Source organism: Cucumis melo, chromosome 1, assembly GCF_025177605.1.
Source record: "Cucumis melo cultivar AY chromosome 1, USDA_Cmelo_AY_1.0, whole genome shotgun sequence".
Taxonomy (NCBI): domain Eukaryota; kingdom Viridiplantae; phylum Streptophyta; class Magnoliopsida; order Cucurbitales; family Cucurbitaceae; genus Cucumis; species Cucumis melo.
This window is the reverse complement of record NC_066857.1, coordinates 34,596,780-34,616,095: the sequence shown is the minus strand read 5'-3', so window position 1 is coordinate 34,616,095 and position 19,316 is coordinate 34,596,780. Positions and strand designations below refer to the sequence as shown.

Sequence of the window (19,316 nt, the reverse complement as noted above, 5' to 3'; positions counted from 1 at the left end):
CAAATATCTTTATCATTTCTATTTCTTAATTAATTTTTGCTTCATTTATGTGAAAATGTTCTATCAACAATCATATATTGATAATATAAATTGTACAATTTATTGGCAATGCTATTGTCTATATATTATTCCCCATGAGGTACCTTCATATATGGGTAAGAATTATACAATTAAAAATTAATGAAGGAAAAATTGAATGAGGACAAAACTAAATAATATATATTGAATTATTTTATAGAGTAAGACACACACTATATTAATTAATTAGCATGAATGAAATAAAAATTAAAAAAAATCATGTTGCACAATTAAAAAAAAAAAGAAGAAAAAACTCTCACAATTTGTGAGCATTTTTAATTATAATTTTATTTTAAGGAAATACATTTAAAATACCAAAGGTGAGTTTGGTTTATAGAATAAAATATTGAAATTTGACTTCCTTAAGTCTTTAGTCTAAAACTATGTTCTAATCAAAGTTTAAGTTACCTTAGTTTAATATTTTTAAGTTACCTTAGATTTCGATATATATATATATATATATAATAATTGATTGGATTGTAATTGATATAATGTTTGTACTATCAATCTCAAAGTTAAAGATTTTTTGAAACTTTTTTTATGTAAGTGGTTTTAAAATAAATTATTATAATATTTTAAAATCATAATCCTAAAATTTTCTTTTCTAAATTGAGAGAAGATTAAGAAGATAAAAGAAATGGACTTTGTGAGTCAAATAAGGTTTAGAGTGGAAAGAATTGTAATCTCTCTTTGGAGTTGAATTTTGACTTTATAGAAAAAGTTTGTTTTTTGGAATTACCAACATTATTTAACTCCTTTTCAAAATTACACACATATAAATTATTTTACAAAAATGTTTTAGCAAGAAACTATGAAAATTACCAAATTGAATGGAAATTGATTGAATTAGATTATGATGAAACTTTAATTAATTTTTGGTCTATTAGATTTATATTATTTTAATTAAGAAAATTGTAAAAAATATAAAAATTGATAGAAACATTAATCGTAATAAATTTTATATTTTAGTAGTTTGTATTGTTTGTGATAAACGAAGATGAAATTTGAAATAAATAAAATAAATAATATTTGTTTTGAATTATTAAAATAAAACTATTATGATAACTTAATTAGAATATAATTGATAATTTTTATAAAATTAATTATAATATATATGAAGATGTTGGGCAAACAAAAAATTTCAAATAATAAAATTAGGAAAGCTATCAAATTCTCATGAAAATTTTTGACTACTAGTTAATAATAGGAGTTTTATTGTAACTTTTACATATTATGAAATATATATAAATTCCAATTTTTTTAAAATGATCAATTATATAAATAATAAAAATCAATCCTTATTGTTATTATTAGTAAACTAAATATAAATATGATTGAGATTCATTCATTTAGGTTAATTTTCATAAATATAACAAACCACTTAAATATTTACGATTTGTATAACAAAGTTCATGAAGTTAACATTTTTTAAATATTTCATGTTTGTCTTTCCGTCTTTTTTTCTCTTCCTTTCGATTTTTTTGTAGTTTTTTTTTTCGTTGCGATTTCTTTCTATCTTCTTTCTTTTTTTATTTTTCTTTTTTTATGTCATTTAAATTTGGGTAACCAAATCTAAACGATCGGATACAAAAAATAGTAAAATCTAAAAAATCATGTATAAATAATCTTGAAAAAAATCGTTTAATTGGTGTACCAAATGTAAACGATCAGGTAGACAAATCTAAAGGATCGTGTACCAAAAGAATTAAAAAAAATCGCTTAGCCAAATCTAAACGATCATGTACCAAAAAGTCTTAAAAAATTCGTTCAGTCAAATCTAAATGATCGTGTACCAAATTTTGCAAAAAAAAATGTTTAGATTTTGCTACGAACAAATTTGAACGATTAACGACAAAATCTAAACAATCGTGTACCAAACTATAGCCAAATCTAAACGAGTATCAAATATATTACGTGTGTTATTGATGGTGTGGTTGATGGAGAAGTTAAATATTTTGTCACTTTGTTATATTTTTGAAAAATCTCCGTTCATTTATAAAGAAGTTTTTGAGCCAAATTTCATTTGAAGCGTTTTGATTCAACATTTTATCCATAACTAATAATAATATGTGTCCTAAAATAGTGATTGTCATGTCACATAAAAAATTAAGAAAAACCATTACATTTGAAAAAAGTTAGACAAAGACATTCATTTAGTAATATTGCCCCATTATTATTATTATTTTTTTAAAAAAATGTTTCCTAAATTTTAGAAAAATAAGAAAAGAAAAATAACAAAACTCACAAATTTATTCCATTTTGTAATGCAATATTTTTGTCTTTCTGTTTTTTTTTTCTTAATCCTTCAACTAACCAAATTCATCTCTACATTATATTAATATGAGCCTCCCTCCCTATATTGTTATACTTTAGCAAATCATTTAATTCAAAGAAACAACAATAGATCCTAAATTATTACATAACTATTATATACTTTTCATTGCATCAATTAATATTCATCTCTAGAGATAGCCCTACGGGACATAAATATGTTAGCATAGGGGAGAAAGAAGAAGAAAGTGACGTAAATCTACTTAGTAACATTTAGAGAAAGAACGTGTTGCACGTGAGAATTGTAAACTAGAAAAGTTCTACAAGAGATAGATAGATATTAAAATTAACATTTAGATCAGAAAGAAAAACAATTTATGATAAATTGAAAAATCATTATTAAAGTATGATGATAGTTGCAATTATACTTTATTATAAAATGAAGTTTTCGAACTTTTACAAACGTACGTAATTGTACGAAATGGTGAGGATTGTATAAGTTTGAATATTCAATTTTTATCACTTTAGGAGTCCAATCTTTATAACTATTATATATTTGAATGTGAAATTTTAACACTTGTAAACATTTGAGAGTCTAATTGTAACTACTACTAATAGATAACATTTGATACCATCTCGAAATCATTTGATAATGAGATCATTAATCCATTTATCGTTTTTACTTGATTTTTTTAACGATATCCTCAATAGACACTCGTCACTATTGGTTATGATGTACGTTCAAAAAGTATATGGTTTTGATAATTGTTTTTTATGCAGATTAAAATATTATTCATCTCTCATGAAAAGTTTTAAATGTTTGTCTTACTAAAATACATACATTTAATATTGTCTTAAGATGTCAGTCGATATTTTCATTATATCATCGATAAATCGAAAAATAATCGAGTATAAATTCAATTGTGTATAATTTGGAATCTCAATCAGCATATGGTGAGAGAGAGAGAGAGAGATCCAAAGTCTATCAATTCTATAAATAAAAGAGAAGAAAGGAAGGCTCTCAAACAAAATGACATAACAAAAAATTGGTTGATTCCATCTTTCATTCACTTCATTCTCATCTCTCTCTCTCTCTCAACTTCTCAACTCAAAACAACAACAAGAAAAAGAGAGAAAATATGACAGAAACCAACACCTATATCCTCTGCTTCATCTTCTGTTTCATCTCAACTCTCCTCCTCCAATATTTTTTCCATAGATCAAAAACCACCAAACCCTCCTCCAGTCTCCGCCGCCTCCCCCCGAGCCCCCCGTCCATCCCTCTCCTCGGCCACCTTCACCTCCTCTCCCCCTCTCTCCACAAGTCCTTCACTGCCCTCTCCTCCAAATTTGGCCCACTTCTCTGCCTCCAACTCGGTGCTGTTCGTTGCATAGTCGTCTCCTCCGCCTCCCTCGCTACCGAAGTCTTTAAGACTCAAGATCTCGCCTTCTCTTCTCGTCCAAAGTTTGCCTTCAGCGACGAAACCCCCTATGGCAGCTCTGGATTCTTCGCCGCTCCTTACGGTGACTATTGGCGTTTCATGAAGAAGCTCACCATGACCGAGCTTCTTGCTCCGAAACAAGTTGAACGATCACGTGTTGTTCGGTACGAAGAGGTTTTGAGATTCTTGCGAAAAATGGTGGCTGCTGCCAACGACAACCAGCTCGTTGATGTTGGTGCAGAGCTCATGAAACTCACCAACAATAGCATTTGCAGGTTTCTATTTACTAACCACAACCACAACAGACCTATTCACACTATAGTTTATCTCGATTGACTATTACGATCGATCGAAGAAAATGACTTGAAAAAATAACAACTTTTTGAACTAAAAGAATTAAGTTAATATGAGTTGTAGTAAATTTTTACTTTTCTGTTTTAAAATTTGAGCAGGATGATGATGAGCATAAGATGCGCGGACGACAGTGACGAATCCGAAAAGATTCGACAACTAGTAAAAGATACAATGGAGGTTGGAGCAAAAGTAGCCTTCGGCGATGTGGTGGGATGGCCGCTGAAAAGGGTGGCATTTTGGGTGTATGGAAAACAAGCCATCGACGTGACGATGAGGTACAAAGGAGTACATAACTTTGGATCATTTTGATCATATAATCATACATACGTATTCGACTAATATGAAAAGACAACTTTTATAGGTACGACGCGATATTAGAAAAAGCATTGAAGCAACATGAAGAGAGAGGGAAGGTAGAAGGTTTTGACAGAGATGACAGAGATTTAATGGATATAATCTTGAAGGTTCATCAAGATAGTCAAGCTGAGTTTAAGATTACTAGAACAAATGTGAAGGCTTTCTTGTTGGTAAGTTTGGTTTTTTCTTCTCATTATTAATAACTTGTTTGCATCATCTATTTTTCTGTTTTTATTGACATATGAAATGCTTCCTTTCTATATAAAATCAAATTTCCTTAATTTTTCTTGTCATTTTGTTAATCAAAAGAAAAGAGAGAGAAAAAAAGGGGCTTGGAATATCATACTTTGAACAAGAGAAAAATATGGATCTGGGTTTAATTAGTTTTCTTTAAAGTTTGAACCTTTGACAAAAATTAAAGTATGTTTATTTCAGTTTGAAGCATTAATGATTGATGCTAAGTTAAATTATCAATAACTCGAATTTTTAATAAGCAGTAGTTACAACTATACACTCAAAACTTTCATTTGTAAAATGTGGGTAGTCAAATTTATAGTCGATCGTTTTAATCTATGAATTTAATGGATAAAAACTTAAATAATGTTAGTTATTACTGTTATTTTGCTTTTTAAAATAAAAAGAAAAAATTGTCTTCAAATGCTAAATTTAAAACGTTAGAAATATATTTAGTTAGTTTCAAATGATGATTGCTTCAATGATTTGATTATTGTCGGACGTGTATATATCTGCCGGCCAGCGGCGGCAAAGAAAATGACGTTTAAGTTACAACAAATGTCGTTTTGTAAATGTCATTGTATTAGTTTGTTAAATTGGAGGTGTTTAATTTTTAGGATCTTTTCGTCGGTGGCACCGGGACGTCGACGGAGGTGATGCAATGGATAATTGCAGAGCTAATCAACCACCCAAAAGAGCTGAAAAAGCTAAGAGAAGAGATACTCTCCGTTGTCGGAGACTCCAGACTTGTTCAGGAAACTGACGTTCCCCATATGCCCTACTTGCAAGTAAGGTTTCAATCCTGCCTCTACAATGGAGGTCGTATCAATTACTTAGCTAAGTAAAAAAAAAAAAAATAATTACTTTTTCGTTTGAAAAGATTTGATATTTTTTTGCGAAAATGTCTCTTATTTTTAGAACTGAAAATTGTGTAGGCGGTGGTGAAGGAAGGTCTAAGAATGTACCCGGCGGTGCCGGTGGCGATGAGGAGTTGTCCACAAAGCTGCAAAATCAACGGTTACGACATACCGGAAAACACCATGGTAGGCGTCAATCTCTTCGCCATTATGAGAGATCCAAATTCCTGGGAAGATCCCAATGAGTTCCGGCCGGAGAGATTCATATCGCCGGCCAAGGAAAGCGACGGCGGCATGAAGCAGATCCAGTACGAAATTAAGGGCCAAAATTTTAATTTTGTTCCATTTGGCGGTGGCCGGCGCGGGTGTCCAGGATCCACCTTGGCTTTCACCACGAGCACCGTCGTAATCGCCGCCATGGTCCAATGCTTTGACTGGAAAGTGGACGGGAAAGAGGAGAAGAAGGCGAATATGGAAATCGGGTCGGGTCTCGGGTTGCCCATGGCCCACCCGCTCAATTGCGTTCCCGTTGTGAAGTTCAACCCATTTGCTTCTAATTAAAATATAAAATTAATATTGGAAATATTATTTTAAGAGATTAAAAAACAGAAAAAGAAAAAAAATGTGTATTTTATTGTTTACTTCTCTATTTTAATTACCACTTGTGAGGTTGAAGAAAAAAAAAATTAGTGTTTTTTTCTACCAATAAAAATTGTTGGAAACTATACGAAGATGAAACACAATTTTCGATCAAATGAAATTTTACGTACAAAAATATTTGTCGAATGAATGTATTAAATTATATCGAGGTTAGTGATATGTACGGTATTTGAATTACCCAAAGAAATTTTAATTTGATATACCAACATTATTTTACGTTTGTTTATCACTTTTTTTGTTATATTGTTAGTAAAGACCGTTATCGAATTTTTTGAATAATGGCGTGCACATAACAATGTATTACTTTATATCCACGAGCACAAACCTAAAAAAAATTAAAAGTCCTTTGAACAAACTAAATTAAGAATGAAAAGAAAACCTATGATTTTTAAATTTTGATAATATTTCAAAACACTATTTGAAAAAACGTAATTAATAACAAATAACATTATCTCTAATTATACAATTTGATTAATTAGGGTTAGGTTATTCCTTTTGTTTGATTATACATTTTCTTTGTATTGTAAAATTGAACTTCAATTTTTTTTTTATCTCAAACAAACTTATAACTTAAAGCAAAGTATAACCACTAAATTTATGACACACACAATACTACCTAAAATTATAAATCAATTTTTTTTCATTAACATAAGTTAGAAAGATAGAATATATCAAAGGGATCATACATCACATATATTTATTAATTAATGACAAAAAAAATTAAATCTCTCACTCATGTGGGAAGTTTGACCTTGACTTTACCAACTTTTCATAAATAATATATATATATATATATATATATATATATATATATATAAAGATATGATATTGCTTCAAAATAATAATAGTAATAATATATAAGTCGTGGAGGTGTGGGCATTGACCAAAAAATATTATTTAGGTTTCTTCTTCGTTGTAATTGCTAGTTCATATTTGAATGATTCCAAACATTTTTTATTACAACAAACAAATCCTATAAATCTTCATAAATTATATATTTATGTATTTGTTAGCTTTATATTTTACTACACAAAATAACTCTACTACATTTTTTATAAAATACTTTTTTATTTTCTTTTTCTATATTTGTAATATTAATTTATCGTACTTTCAATTTAAAAATGTTAGATTTTAGTATTGTACTAAAAGAAAAACAACCCGTTTTTGTACTTTAAATTTGAAAAACGGATCGTAAACCAATATATTTAGTTTTTAAAAACCACGTTAACCAAAAAAAAAAGAGAAAAGATTGACAAACTATTTACAATTCATAGAACAAAATTACTAAAAGATAAAATTTATTATATTTGATTTTTCTATAAAATGTAAATATTTTGTCAAATATTATATTTTTAATAATTTTCCAAAATTTTGAGGGACTTTGTATATCACTTAGTTTCCAATATTCCTTTCATATATACATTATTATCAAAACTATGATTTGTACCAAACTTGAACAAGATAATAAAAAAGAAATGGAATTATACCTAACTATACGGATCATAAATCAATTACATATAGCTTCAACTTGAATATATTTATTATTTTAGAAGATCTACACAAATTTATTTGGTCAATGTCACAACTTTTATTCTATGAACCATGCCATATAGACTATAAGTTAAATAATACATTTTTGTTTTCTTAGCAGCCATACAACAACACCGAATCAAAACAAATATATGAGAGAATAATATATGAAAAGACAACCTCTCGAGTTAAAAAATCATCACGAGAGGAAGTAAAAACATAACAAATTAATCCAAGTAATCATTTAGTTTCTATCGAAAACAATGTTAATATGATCAATAAACATGCGAGACTAATCCGTTATAAATGGTAAATAAAATAACTAATTTCAAATAAAAGATAAAATAAGGATTTGTTTAATGCTTTCTTTTAATTTAATTTATTTAGTTTGTCTTTAACCAAACAGATTATTGTTGAGACCAACTAAACAAAACCCCTTCACATATTTCTAACAATTTACAATTCTTAATTTATAGTTTTCGATCAATTTGGGGCAATGAATTTGATATAAAATATGATTAAGTTTGTTTAATTCAAGAGTCAAAAACTCATTTTTCTAATTAATATAATTACGTTGTCTAATTTTAATTAACAAGTTCTTAATTACCATATTGCTTTGACTTCAACTATCTAATGCTTCAAGATAATGAAAAAAAAAAAAACTAAAGGTTAATTATTATGACTATGGTTTTTCTCCAAAGAAAAAAAAAATTAGCACTCATTCATTTTTGTTGAAATTTATGTTCATTTTCCTCATCATTGTTATTTCAAAGAAATATTTGAATTTTTTTTTTGTCAAATTTTAAAAACAAAACCATTTTTTAAAAAAAAAAAATTATTGTGTTTTTTAAAAGATTAATAAACAATACGTGCAACGTGAAAATCACATACGAAAAAGTTATAGTTTTAATTTAACTTTATAAAATTAGAAAAGTCATTTCAATCTTTTCATATTTATCTTATTTTTATATTCACATACTAATAAGTGGAAAATGAATAATAAATTTAGAAATATCATAATATATTATCTTAATATTTATAATAGCTTTAACAAAAAAAATTAATAGAGATTTTCAATCTTACATAATTTAAACATAAAGAACATTGACATATCTACATGTCAACCACGAAGTTGGTGGTTTAAGTTTCTCAAACTTCTGTTATGTATTAAAAAGAAACCTATAAATGAAGGAATATACACTATTATACTCCTATATAAAAAATAGACAAAAAAATTTAAAAAAAAAAACATAATTTGATTTGTTTTTCTTCTTTACTTCTAACATTTTGTTGTGATTTGTGAACATGAGTGAAAATAAAAAACAGAATGATAAATTTATGCCAAAAAAATTGAAAAGGAAGAATTTGAAAGGTTGAAAGAGATACAAAAATGTTAATATGAGATAAGGGAATGTGAATAGTTAGGAGATAGAATATTAAAGAATAGAGAGGAATGCAAATGAATTTAAATAAATTTAAATGATATAATTAATTGGATAGAAAATTTTAAAATTTTGAGAAAAGGTACAATAACGAGATGAAAAAACTAAAAAAATGTAAATTTTATCTGGTTGAATGTGAAAATGACCATAACTATTAAAACTATGTGATGACAAAATTGCCACTAAAACAAGACAAAAAAAAAGTTATAATGAAAGGGTAAAATAGGAATAAAAAAATTTATGCACTTCCATCATTTTATATATAGTATAGATAAATGGATAGCGAAATACAAATATTTTATGTGTAGTTATAACATTTATATGCGAAAACTTAATGATTAGTGAACAATTTATTTTTCAAAACTATGTTTAGATTTGGGGTATTTTTAAATATAACAAATTGAAACAAACTAAAATTTCAAATCTAGAAAAAGTATATTAATGTATTTTCATCGATAAAATTTGAAAATTTATTATATTTTATAAATATTCTCAAGAATTTTCTCATTTGCAATAATTTTTATTTTTAAAACATCCTGAAAAATGGATAACAAAAATAAAGAAATTTATAAGGTGTAAGAATGGTAAACTTATATATATTACTCACAAATATAGTTTTTTTTTTCTTATCTACTTTTCAGCCTTTTCCAAATATTTTGAAAAATCTAACTTAAAATTTGAAAAGAAAAAGTCTTTCAAAAATAAAATCGAAAAAAATAAAAAAAAAAGTATAATGATTACATAATAAAAACAAAGAAAATATAGCAACTAGATCTAATACATTAGCAATATAACACAATACAATCTTTTTAAATATAATAAAATATAGATCAATGTCTTTCATATCATTGATAAAAATCTATAGATTTTATTATATTTACAATTCTTTAACAACATTGCATAAGTGACGTTTAAACAATAAATAGTAAAATATGTAGCACAATGATAAAATAATTGTATATATAACATAAAATTTAGTAAAAAAAACTAAAAAAATCAAGATGCAGCCACCGTTATGAGCACTTCTTCTAGAATTTTCTCAAATTAAAGTTGTCGCTAATAAATATTATCACATCTATAGCTGCTATCTCAGTTGCTATCATTACCGGTGAAAAAAAAAGCTTATAAATTGTTATTATAAGTGATAACTTTCTATTTTCCATCCTTACGAGTTTCTTTTAGATTTTTCCAAATTGTGATATGTAGTTGCTATCACGTTTTTAAAAAAATTTACCATTTTTTTCACAAATATTTTTATCATTTGTTTTTTTTTTTTTTTTAGTTTATTTCGTAAAGGGTGCTATTTACTATAATTTTTATTTTAAAAGACTACTCTCATTAGTGATTACAAATGACTTGATAATGATAAAAACAAAAAATTGAAGTGCTCAAGTGGCCCAACAATTAATAAGTAGAAGCAGGGCTATGGCCCAAGGCCTTGTTGGGATGACTTTGCCCATTTGGGTCAACCATCGCATTCCACATCGAAAATGACTTTTAATTGATCCCTCCTAGACATCATTTATAAAAACTTCAAGTTACAATATACTCCAATGTTTAGTTTAGTTTGTTAGCCCTAAGAAAAAAGGAAATCTTTTTCATATGAATCCAAAAATCATTTTAAAGCTTGAATTAAAAAGATCTCTCTAAATTTAGTTATTTGGGTAAAAATATACTTAAGTTTTTCAAAATGGGACTCTACACCTTAAAATATGGTTCAAAATATTTTTATGGTTAGTTTTAGATGCAATATTTGAAGTTTTTGTTTTTGTTTCGAAGACATCATTGAATTATTGAGAAATTTCACACACTTTTTAAAAAAATATTCTCATTAATCCAAATTGTTATAGATCAAGAATACCACCAATAACGATTATTGTTATTAACATTCAGTTAAAATATATTTGACTTTTAACACACCATGATAATTTTCATTTGACTAATGAGAATTTTTTTTTTTGAAATTTTGTGATATTTTGTGAAATTTCTATGTTTTGGCCAAAGTTTAAAATCTTGATATTAAGAGATATATCGAAGTCTTGATTTTATGAAATTTTCAATTTCAATGAATATTTATGAAAAAATTATAAATTTAAATTAATAAATAAGTAATAAATTTCTATGATTATTTATAAAAAAATCTTAAAATAAATATAAATTAGTAAATAAATAATTTATTGGTAGATATGTTTATTATTTATTTTATATTAATATTAGTTTCATTTCTATGTTTATTTTTTGTGATTCGTAGATTTATATGATATAGTGAAAATATTAATTTATAGATATTTATGTTTTAGTTTAATTTTTTTTTATTGTTTTAGAAATTTAGCGTAAAAATTAAATTAATAAAAACATATTTTTATTTTTTCTAGTTTAAGTGATTAGGAAACTTTTCAATAACCGAGAGATATTTTTAAAATAAAATTTTAACGATTTTTATTCGAAACAAAACTTTAAAGATTTTTATTGGAAACAAAATGTAATGATATATTTTTAAAATCTATTTTAAAGTTTTAAGAATTTTTTTTTAAAAAAATTTTAAAAACTTTATAGGTATTTTTTACCCATAGTATATATATTTTTTCTTCTTTATTTTTGATGTTATTTAATGGATTTTTGGGACATTTTATTCGTAACTGGAAAATTTTCCTTTTAATACTTTATATATTAATGAAACACCAACAAAAAGGGCTTCTCTTCTTCTACTTCACTTTTCTTCCCCAAACACGAATTCCCCAGCCTTCGCCTCAGTTCATGATTTTTTCCATTTCGATTCTTCCTCCAATTCATCTTCCGATCCTCAATTCGTGTCATCGGACCCCTATCTCCGTCTAGTTTTACAATCGAACCGGACGATTTCCCTTCTCAGATTCAATATTGTTCCACAGAGCTTTTGGGTCAGTTCTTGATTCGTTTTGATCCGTTGAATAATATTGCTTGCTCTCTCTTGGATTTTTTGTATTCTGTATTTTCTTGTGGTTTCTTTTTTGATTGTTGATTGTTTTTCGCGGGCTTTTTGGTTCTGGAGCTAGGGTTTGTTTTCTCCCTTTTATATGGTTTCACTTTTGTTACGCGGCTGTTGTTTCATGCACGTAATATCTTTTCGATATGGGTTTTCGTGATTTTTATCTTGTTAATCGTCGTCTTCAGTTTTTGGTGTTGTTAATTAGTATTCGATTACGACAATGACCTATGCCTAAGCAGATTTTGTTAAGAGATTTTGTTGATGATTTCAATATTAATTCGTCCGCGTTAGCATCTTGTTCTTATCTTTCTAATAAATTGGCTCTTTTTTGTGTTTATATTTTTGTTTTCTGTTTAATCAGTGAAAAAGGCGAGGGATGTTTGAAAGGAGAAGGTTTTTGTTGATACTTCGAGATTTCCCTATATGATTTGAACGACATCGTCGTCGTCCTTTTTTCTTTTTTGTTTCAAGGATTGTCTGCTAAGTTTGGTTCTCTCGTTTTACTCCATCGTTTGAACTGTTTGGTTGATTGCTTTTCTAATGATGATTCTTTATAAGCAGCCTGAGACTGAGTATACTCATTGCCTCTCGATGGACAAAGGAATGCCTCCTACCCTTTTTGTCAACGATGGATCATTTATGGAAAGGTTTAAACAACTCCAACAGAAAAATGGTGAGAAGGATAAGGATAAAGATAAAGATGCTACCTCTGACGAGCCAAAACCAATCAAGATTGTAGCAGGGACTTCGATTCCACATACTAGTAGTAAAACTAGTATGCAGTTTAAGGGTGGTGAGATTCGCAAGACTGCCCCAACTGGAAAACTTGCTTTCAGCTTGAAGCAGAAGTCTAAGCTTGTGGCACCTTCTGTGAAGTTAGGAGCAGATGAGGATGAAGATGAACCTGATGCCGTAGATGCATCTGATCATCTACCAGAGAAGCGTCAAAAGTTAGGTCCACAAGATGGTACTGAACAGCCAGTACTTCAATCTGGTGATGGTAATACTAATTACTACTTTATACTGACACTCCTCTCTTTTGGGATCAATAGCAAGTATCTACCAGAGTTTGCAAACCCATAATCCTGGTCTGTTTAAGGCCATTTCTGGTTGATGCGGTGAATTGGTTACTTAATTTCAGATGTTCTGTTATATCCATGTTCAATCACGATTCAAATTTTGTCACCATGGAGCATGGCTAGAATCTATTTGTTGGCTTGTTTATATTTTTTATTGAGAAGGTGACTCAAGTTATTGTCTTGAATTACTGTTATCTACAGCTGTTGAAAATTATTTGGGATAGGGAGGTGAGCAAATAACTTGTATATAATTTTCATTTTTAAGTCACTAAGAATGTTGGACCTCAAATGTTTTAAGCTGAAAAGAACTATGGTTCAGCATGTTGCTCTCATGTCTGTATTCTGCCTTTCTGTTTTCTAATTTAAATTGGTCTATGGAAGATTTCTTACTGATTTCATCTTCACTCTTTCTTCTTTTTAGCAATAGTTTTTGCATGAAGAGTCACACCTTGTTCTTGAGTCGACAGAAAACCATTTTTTGTTCTATTGAGGGGTTGGGGCATTATAGAATTACCATCTAGGTCACAATCCATTTCCCCCCTTCAATTAACTGCAATGGCTTTTGTTGGGACCGTGAGTTTAGATCTCTTCTAAAACTTGGACTGCTTCACTTGTAGAGTACAAAGCACTCTTGAAAATTTCTTGTCTGATGAATGCAGTGTATACCTTTAATACCTTTCAACATTGGTGGAAGAGATGTTCAATGAAAGAATTGGAATATGTAGCAGCCTGCTGCAAGAGTAATTTGCATTCACTTGTTCATGCTCTTGGTATTAATCAGTTTTATAAGTGATATGCAGCACCACCTTCACCAAGTGATCCTACAGTGAAGAAAGTTGCCGACAAGCTAGCAAGTTTTGTGGCTAAACATGGAAGGCAATTTGAGCATGTTACTCGCCAAAAGAATCCTGGAGATACACCATTTAAGTACGTTCTTGTTGTGCTTTAAAAGTTCCCATGCATTGTTCTTTCTTAAGGTTGTCGTTTCTGCTACTGCTTTCTTGAATCTATTGCTTCGTTTGTTTTTTTTATTTTTAGCTTCTCACTTCTCAAAAAATGTTTTGTTAACTATCCATCAATCTTTGCAGATTTCTGTTTGATGAGAGTTCTGCAGATTACAAATACTATGAATATCAGCTAGCTCAAGAAGAAAAAGCTTTATCACAGTCCGTCGAACTTAAATCCTCTAATGGTATGGGATTCTCACTTGATTCTAATATTATCTTTATGAAAACTAGCATTTGTGTCATTGATGACTTGGGGTTTTCTCATGGGGTTTTCCTATGAATTCTGAGATCTCATTCTTTTATGAAATGTTTTTGGGAGGTCAAATTGTTTTTCACATTCATTTTGCTCTTTCTATCTGTAGATGGTGGGAGCATGCAAACTTCTAAGCCAAGGACTGGTTCTCAGAAATCTCTCCAGCAGTCTTCCTCATCAAATTATCAAACCCCTGCCTCTGCTTTATATGAACCGTCAGAAGATTCAAGGACTTCGGTGGGTTCATCCAGTACTACTGCATGGCCTGAAAGAGCAGGTAACTATTTGACACCATGACTATTTAGTGCTCACTTTGTTCAATGAATTGATATTGTACTTGACGTTTGGTTCACTTTTTAAGGTGAAGCTAGACCACCATCAAGTGGAGATCCGATTGCAATGATGGAATTCTACATGAAGAAAGCTGCTCGCGAAGAGCGGATGAGACAACCTAAACAGTCAAAAGATGAAATGCCTCCTCCTGCGTCTCTTCAAGGTATCTGGTTGACCATTATTTGTTTAGCCTTTGGCATTAGTGGTTTTATTGCTTGAACTTCCTTTTCTATTTTGGGGATGCTGTGCAGCTTCAGCCTTAGGGAAGAGAGGGCATCACATGGGTGACTTCATTCCCCACGAGGAGCTTGAAAAGTTCTTAGCTACATGCAATGATGCATCTGCCCGGAAATTTTCTAAAGAAGCCGCTGATAAGGCTAAAATTCAGGCTGATAATGTGGGGCACAGACTCCTATCTAAAATGGGATGGAAAGAAGGTTCTCTCCCTCCCTCTTTCTCCATATTTTTTCTCACACACCACTGGTCACATTGCACATGGGTCAGTACATAGACTATTGGACTTAACAATGCTAGGATCTAGAGTTCTTAATTAAATATATCTCCAAGTTCATTTTGCTAAAGGTTTTAACAAGTCATTAGACTTCTTTTCTGGGAGCTTACGTTGAACCAAAAGTTCATATTATAATTCCCGTGTCTTTGAAAATTCATTTGGTAATGAAGGAACCTTCTAATACTGGTAAGAGATTTGCAGGTGAGGGTCTGGGAAGCTCCAAGAGTGGCATTGCAGATCCCATAATGGCAGGTGATGTAAAAACAAATAACTTGGGTGTTGGAGCCCATCAACCTGGTGAGGTGACCCCTGAAGACGATATATACGAGCAGTACAAAAAGCGAATGATGCTTGGTTATCGTTACCGACCGAACCCACTGGTATTTATTTATCACACCCATTATAGATTGAAGTTGCACTTAATTCAATGCCTATGTTAATCAAGTAGTTTTGATGTCAATACTTTTTGGTTTTCGTAGAATAACCCTCGGAAAGCATACTATTGATTGATGACGGTTCTGCAAAGGCACTTTGATCATTCTGGCTCTGTTTCAAAATTATGAGAAAAGCCAAACTACGTGGTGGGAGTGGAAATTATCTCGATCTATTGTGGCATAATTAATGTCTTAACTCAATAAATAATCAATAGATGTAGTTCTTTTTATCCTGTCATTGATTTGTTTTTTTTTCCTTCATTTTCCATGTGGTGTGGGATTCGGGGTCAGGGCGGGGTTTTGTTTAAACCTATTGTGCTTGATCGGTATACTGGACTCGTCCTGTTTTTGTGTTAAATATGCATAACTTGAAGCGTTAATCACCATTCTTTCTTTTTTCTTCTTTTCTTCCTTTCTCTTTTTCCTCCAAGTTCCATTGCTTGCTAGAGCATCATTCTGTAGTACTTCTCGAAGGAGGTGTTACTTTAGGAGAATTGTTGGGTTTGACCTAACAAAATTATGGCTTTTAGATGAACCACCCATTCCCCACCCCCAATGTCACCAACGTTCTGTCTCTTGCTTTCCCTCCTTTTGACTTAAATTGTTTTGTTCGAGCAAAAAATTTACTGTGTTTTCCACTTCCGCCATGTTCTTTCCCCATTTGCGATTCTGCATCAGCTTTCACAGAGCAAAACTAATTCAATTTTGACACAAGATTTGGTAAACCGAAGATCAACGTCGGTTCTTCATCTGTAGCTCTACAACCACCGCTCTTCTTAGCAAATGGGTTTAAGATTTGAGTTATGAAGAATTGATGCAATTTGTCAATATTTATCAAGGGTGAGAAGAATCTTGGCCGTGTGTTTATCATTGCCAGGAATTGTTACGTCCGGATTTTTTGCTTGGGACAAAAGTTTTTGGGTCATTTTCCTGCAAAGTCGTGAATGTTAATTTTGACTTGGATTATAAGTTATATCTTTTAGTGACATATTTAAATCTTCTGACATTTTGAGCTTCCTTAGGATGAACTATTAAAACAATTGACCAAAAGGGTTGTGAAATAATTGACCAATAAGGGTTGTGTGAAATGTAGAAAATTTCCGACAGTTATTCCATTTTTGGTTATTGACAATTCAGGTTGGGAAAGGGTCTGGGGAGGAATGAAACTTCTTCTTAGGGGGTAATTTCTAAAAACATAAATTTCTGCGTTGAATGTCCCAACAATTTTATGGTATTTTTGTCCAAAAGAAATAAAAGATGAACATAATCTTTAGGTTAGTTTGATCAGGTTAATATTTTGTGGGAATCGTTTTTGCAAAAATTAAATAAAGTGAACTTTGAGATGATTTAAAGTGGATATGATAATATTCATAACAGGTTGTCTCCTCGTTTTTATGGTAGGATAGGATGAACAAATTAATAGCCTAATCTAATTGACGTAGGAAAAGTGATATTTAAATTCCAAGATTACAACAATAGAATCGAAATCCCAATCTCATTTTCTTCTTTTGATTTATGGAGATATGCAACATAATCTCCAACTTATTTAAGGTGGGTTTATCTTGATGCAAAAAAAATAGGGGTTGAAAGATTCAAGAGAAAAAAAAAAAAAGTTTATAAAAAATTTGGGTAAAATTGAAAATCGTAAACAGGAACAGTATCTAGATCAAAGTAGTAAAAAGTTATTTTGGGATTATCGTTCAAATGGTTAAAATAATATGAAAATGAAATCGACTGGTGTATTTTTTAAAATCTTAAGATTTTTGTCATTTTGCGTATGTCATATTTGTGTGAGTTATCAAAATGGAACACTGTGCCTTTAATTAGACACTTACCATTCTCAATCTTCTTTCAATCTTTTTACTATCTCCTTCACTGATGACCCTCCACCTTGATCTCCTTTCCTTCTATAATATTTATCAATCAACTTCTCCGATTTTTTTCTTGCTTACTAGTGGGTTGGATTTAGTTAACATGTATGTACAGATCTCCCTCAAATTTTATGTTATATATATAAAGACTATAATATCAAGATTGTCGGCTAGTTTAGCAATAAATTTATCTTCTAATCTTCTCTAAATCTAGATTCAACTTTCACTATTTAAATTATATATATATATATATATATATAAAGCTTACGTCAATAAAATCTTTGGTTCAACCATTACTTACTAAGGACTGCCTTTGACAACTTGAATGAAATTAGAAGAGCAAAAGATAGTTTTGTAGTTTTGGTTGGTAACGTAAGGGTGGAGGAAAATTTTAAAGTTTGAAAAATTGGAGAAAAACAACGTTGGGGACTATCTTACTTTGTTTACGGCAAAAAATTGTAACATAATGATAATGATATATCAATTCAAAATTTCATTTCTTTTTTGGGTATAAAAACACTCCAAACATTCTCAGAATTGGTTAATCGAATTAATTGGAATCGGAAAATGCGAAACATTGGTGGAGGTCGTTATCCTGGTGAAGGCGTAACTTATTGGCGCATCCAAACACTACTCAGATCCCAATCCAGACGACAATTGAAGCGTTGTCGGCGGTGAAGGTCGCAATGCTCCACCTAACATAACCAATATAAAAGAAAAACGACAAGTCGTTGACCAAACTTATGGCTGCGTTCCGATTGGATGATTATTGTTATAAATATATAATAAAAAAAAAAAAAAAAAAAAATGAAAGGCAAGTTGAAGGGGAATCGGATCCTCCCCTTTTCCGGCGGCTGCGGTGAGGGGCATTATTGTAATGTGTCCATGTTTCCCGCCACTAATACCAATTTTATTTTTCATCATTTCTTAAAAAAGTTTTTTTTTAAAAAAAATTAGCATCTCAATTATTATTTCAATATCATCTCTTATGTAGCATATGTTCTACATTCCTTTTTAAAAGCATACACAGAATATTCTTTAATCATACATTCTTTTCCATTTTCAACTTGGTCTTTCAGCTTAACACACACACACACACACACACACACACATATATATATATATAAATCTATGTATATATGATCTGATCATGAGTCATGGGGCTCTAATTTTCCTTTTTAGGTGATGGATTGCGATGTGTGAGTTTCTTTTCAAGTGCATGAGCTTTATGGACTAATTTACATTATCAAACATTAATATCAGATAATGGATTTATATATTAGGGATCAGCCTTTTTATCACATTCTGCTTTTTCTAAAAAAAAATCACTACTTTTTTTTTTCTTCCTTTTTCAAGTCTATTTTAAAATGATATAGTAAAGTTAAAAGTTGTTGATATGTGTTTTAAATTACTTTTTTTTTTTTTTTAGTATTAATACATGTAGTTTCATGAATTGAGATCCCATGTAAATGAGATAAATATTTAAGATACGAAAAAAGTTAATAAAAAGATTTAAAAGCAAAGAAAATTAAGAATATTTAATTAAGATCCATACTTTTTTTTTTTTGTGATTTAATCGTAACAACTTCAAAGCTCTAAAAAAATGTATGAGCGAGAACAAAGTGTCATGAAAGA

The 19,316-nt window shown here is 29.7% G+C and overlaps 2 protein-coding genes across 3 annotated transcripts; both read left to right on the top strand.

Moving 5' to 3' along the window:
- The first annotated feature begins 3,302 nt into the window (after positions 1 to 3,302).
- On the top strand, positions 3,303 to 6,455 carry LOC103499903 (cytochrome P450 705A22-like). Its single transcript, XM_008463042.2, has 5 exons — positions 3,303 to 4,066; positions 4,244 to 4,420; positions 4,507 to 4,672; positions 5,354 to 5,524; positions 5,672 to 6,455. Exons 1-5 carry the CDS (start codon positions 3,489 to 3,491, stop codon positions 6,152 to 6,154), a joined length of 1,575 nt encoding a protein of 524 aa, XP_008461264.1. The 5' UTR covers positions 3,303 to 3,488; the 3' UTR covers positions 6,155 to 6,455.
- Positions 6,456 to 11,867: 5,412 nt separating this feature from the next.
- LOC103499904 (SURP and G-patch domain-containing protein 1-like protein) lies at positions 11,868 to 16,196 on the top strand. 2 transcript variants are annotated; one of them, XM_008463043.3, is made up of 9 exons: positions 11,868 to 12,125; positions 12,755 to 13,193; positions 14,073 to 14,199; positions 14,361 to 14,464; positions 14,642 to 14,809; positions 14,894 to 15,028; positions 15,117 to 15,302; positions 15,578 to 15,756; positions 15,856 to 16,196. In XM_008463043.3, the coding sequence occupies exons 2-9, from the start codon at positions 12,785 to 12,787 to the stop codon at positions 15,880 to 15,882; spliced, it is 1,335 nt and encodes a 444-aa protein (XP_008461265.2). In that variant the 5' UTR covers positions 11,868 to 12,125; positions 12,755 to 12,784; the 3' UTR covers positions 15,883 to 16,196. The 2 variants fall into 2 exon arrangements, with proteins under 2 accessions (XP_008461265.2, XP_050944318.1); XM_051088361.1 differs by having other exon boundaries at positions 11,893 to 12,125; positions 12,555 to 13,193.
- The last annotated feature ends 3,120 nt before the right edge of the window (positions 16,197 to 19,316 follow it).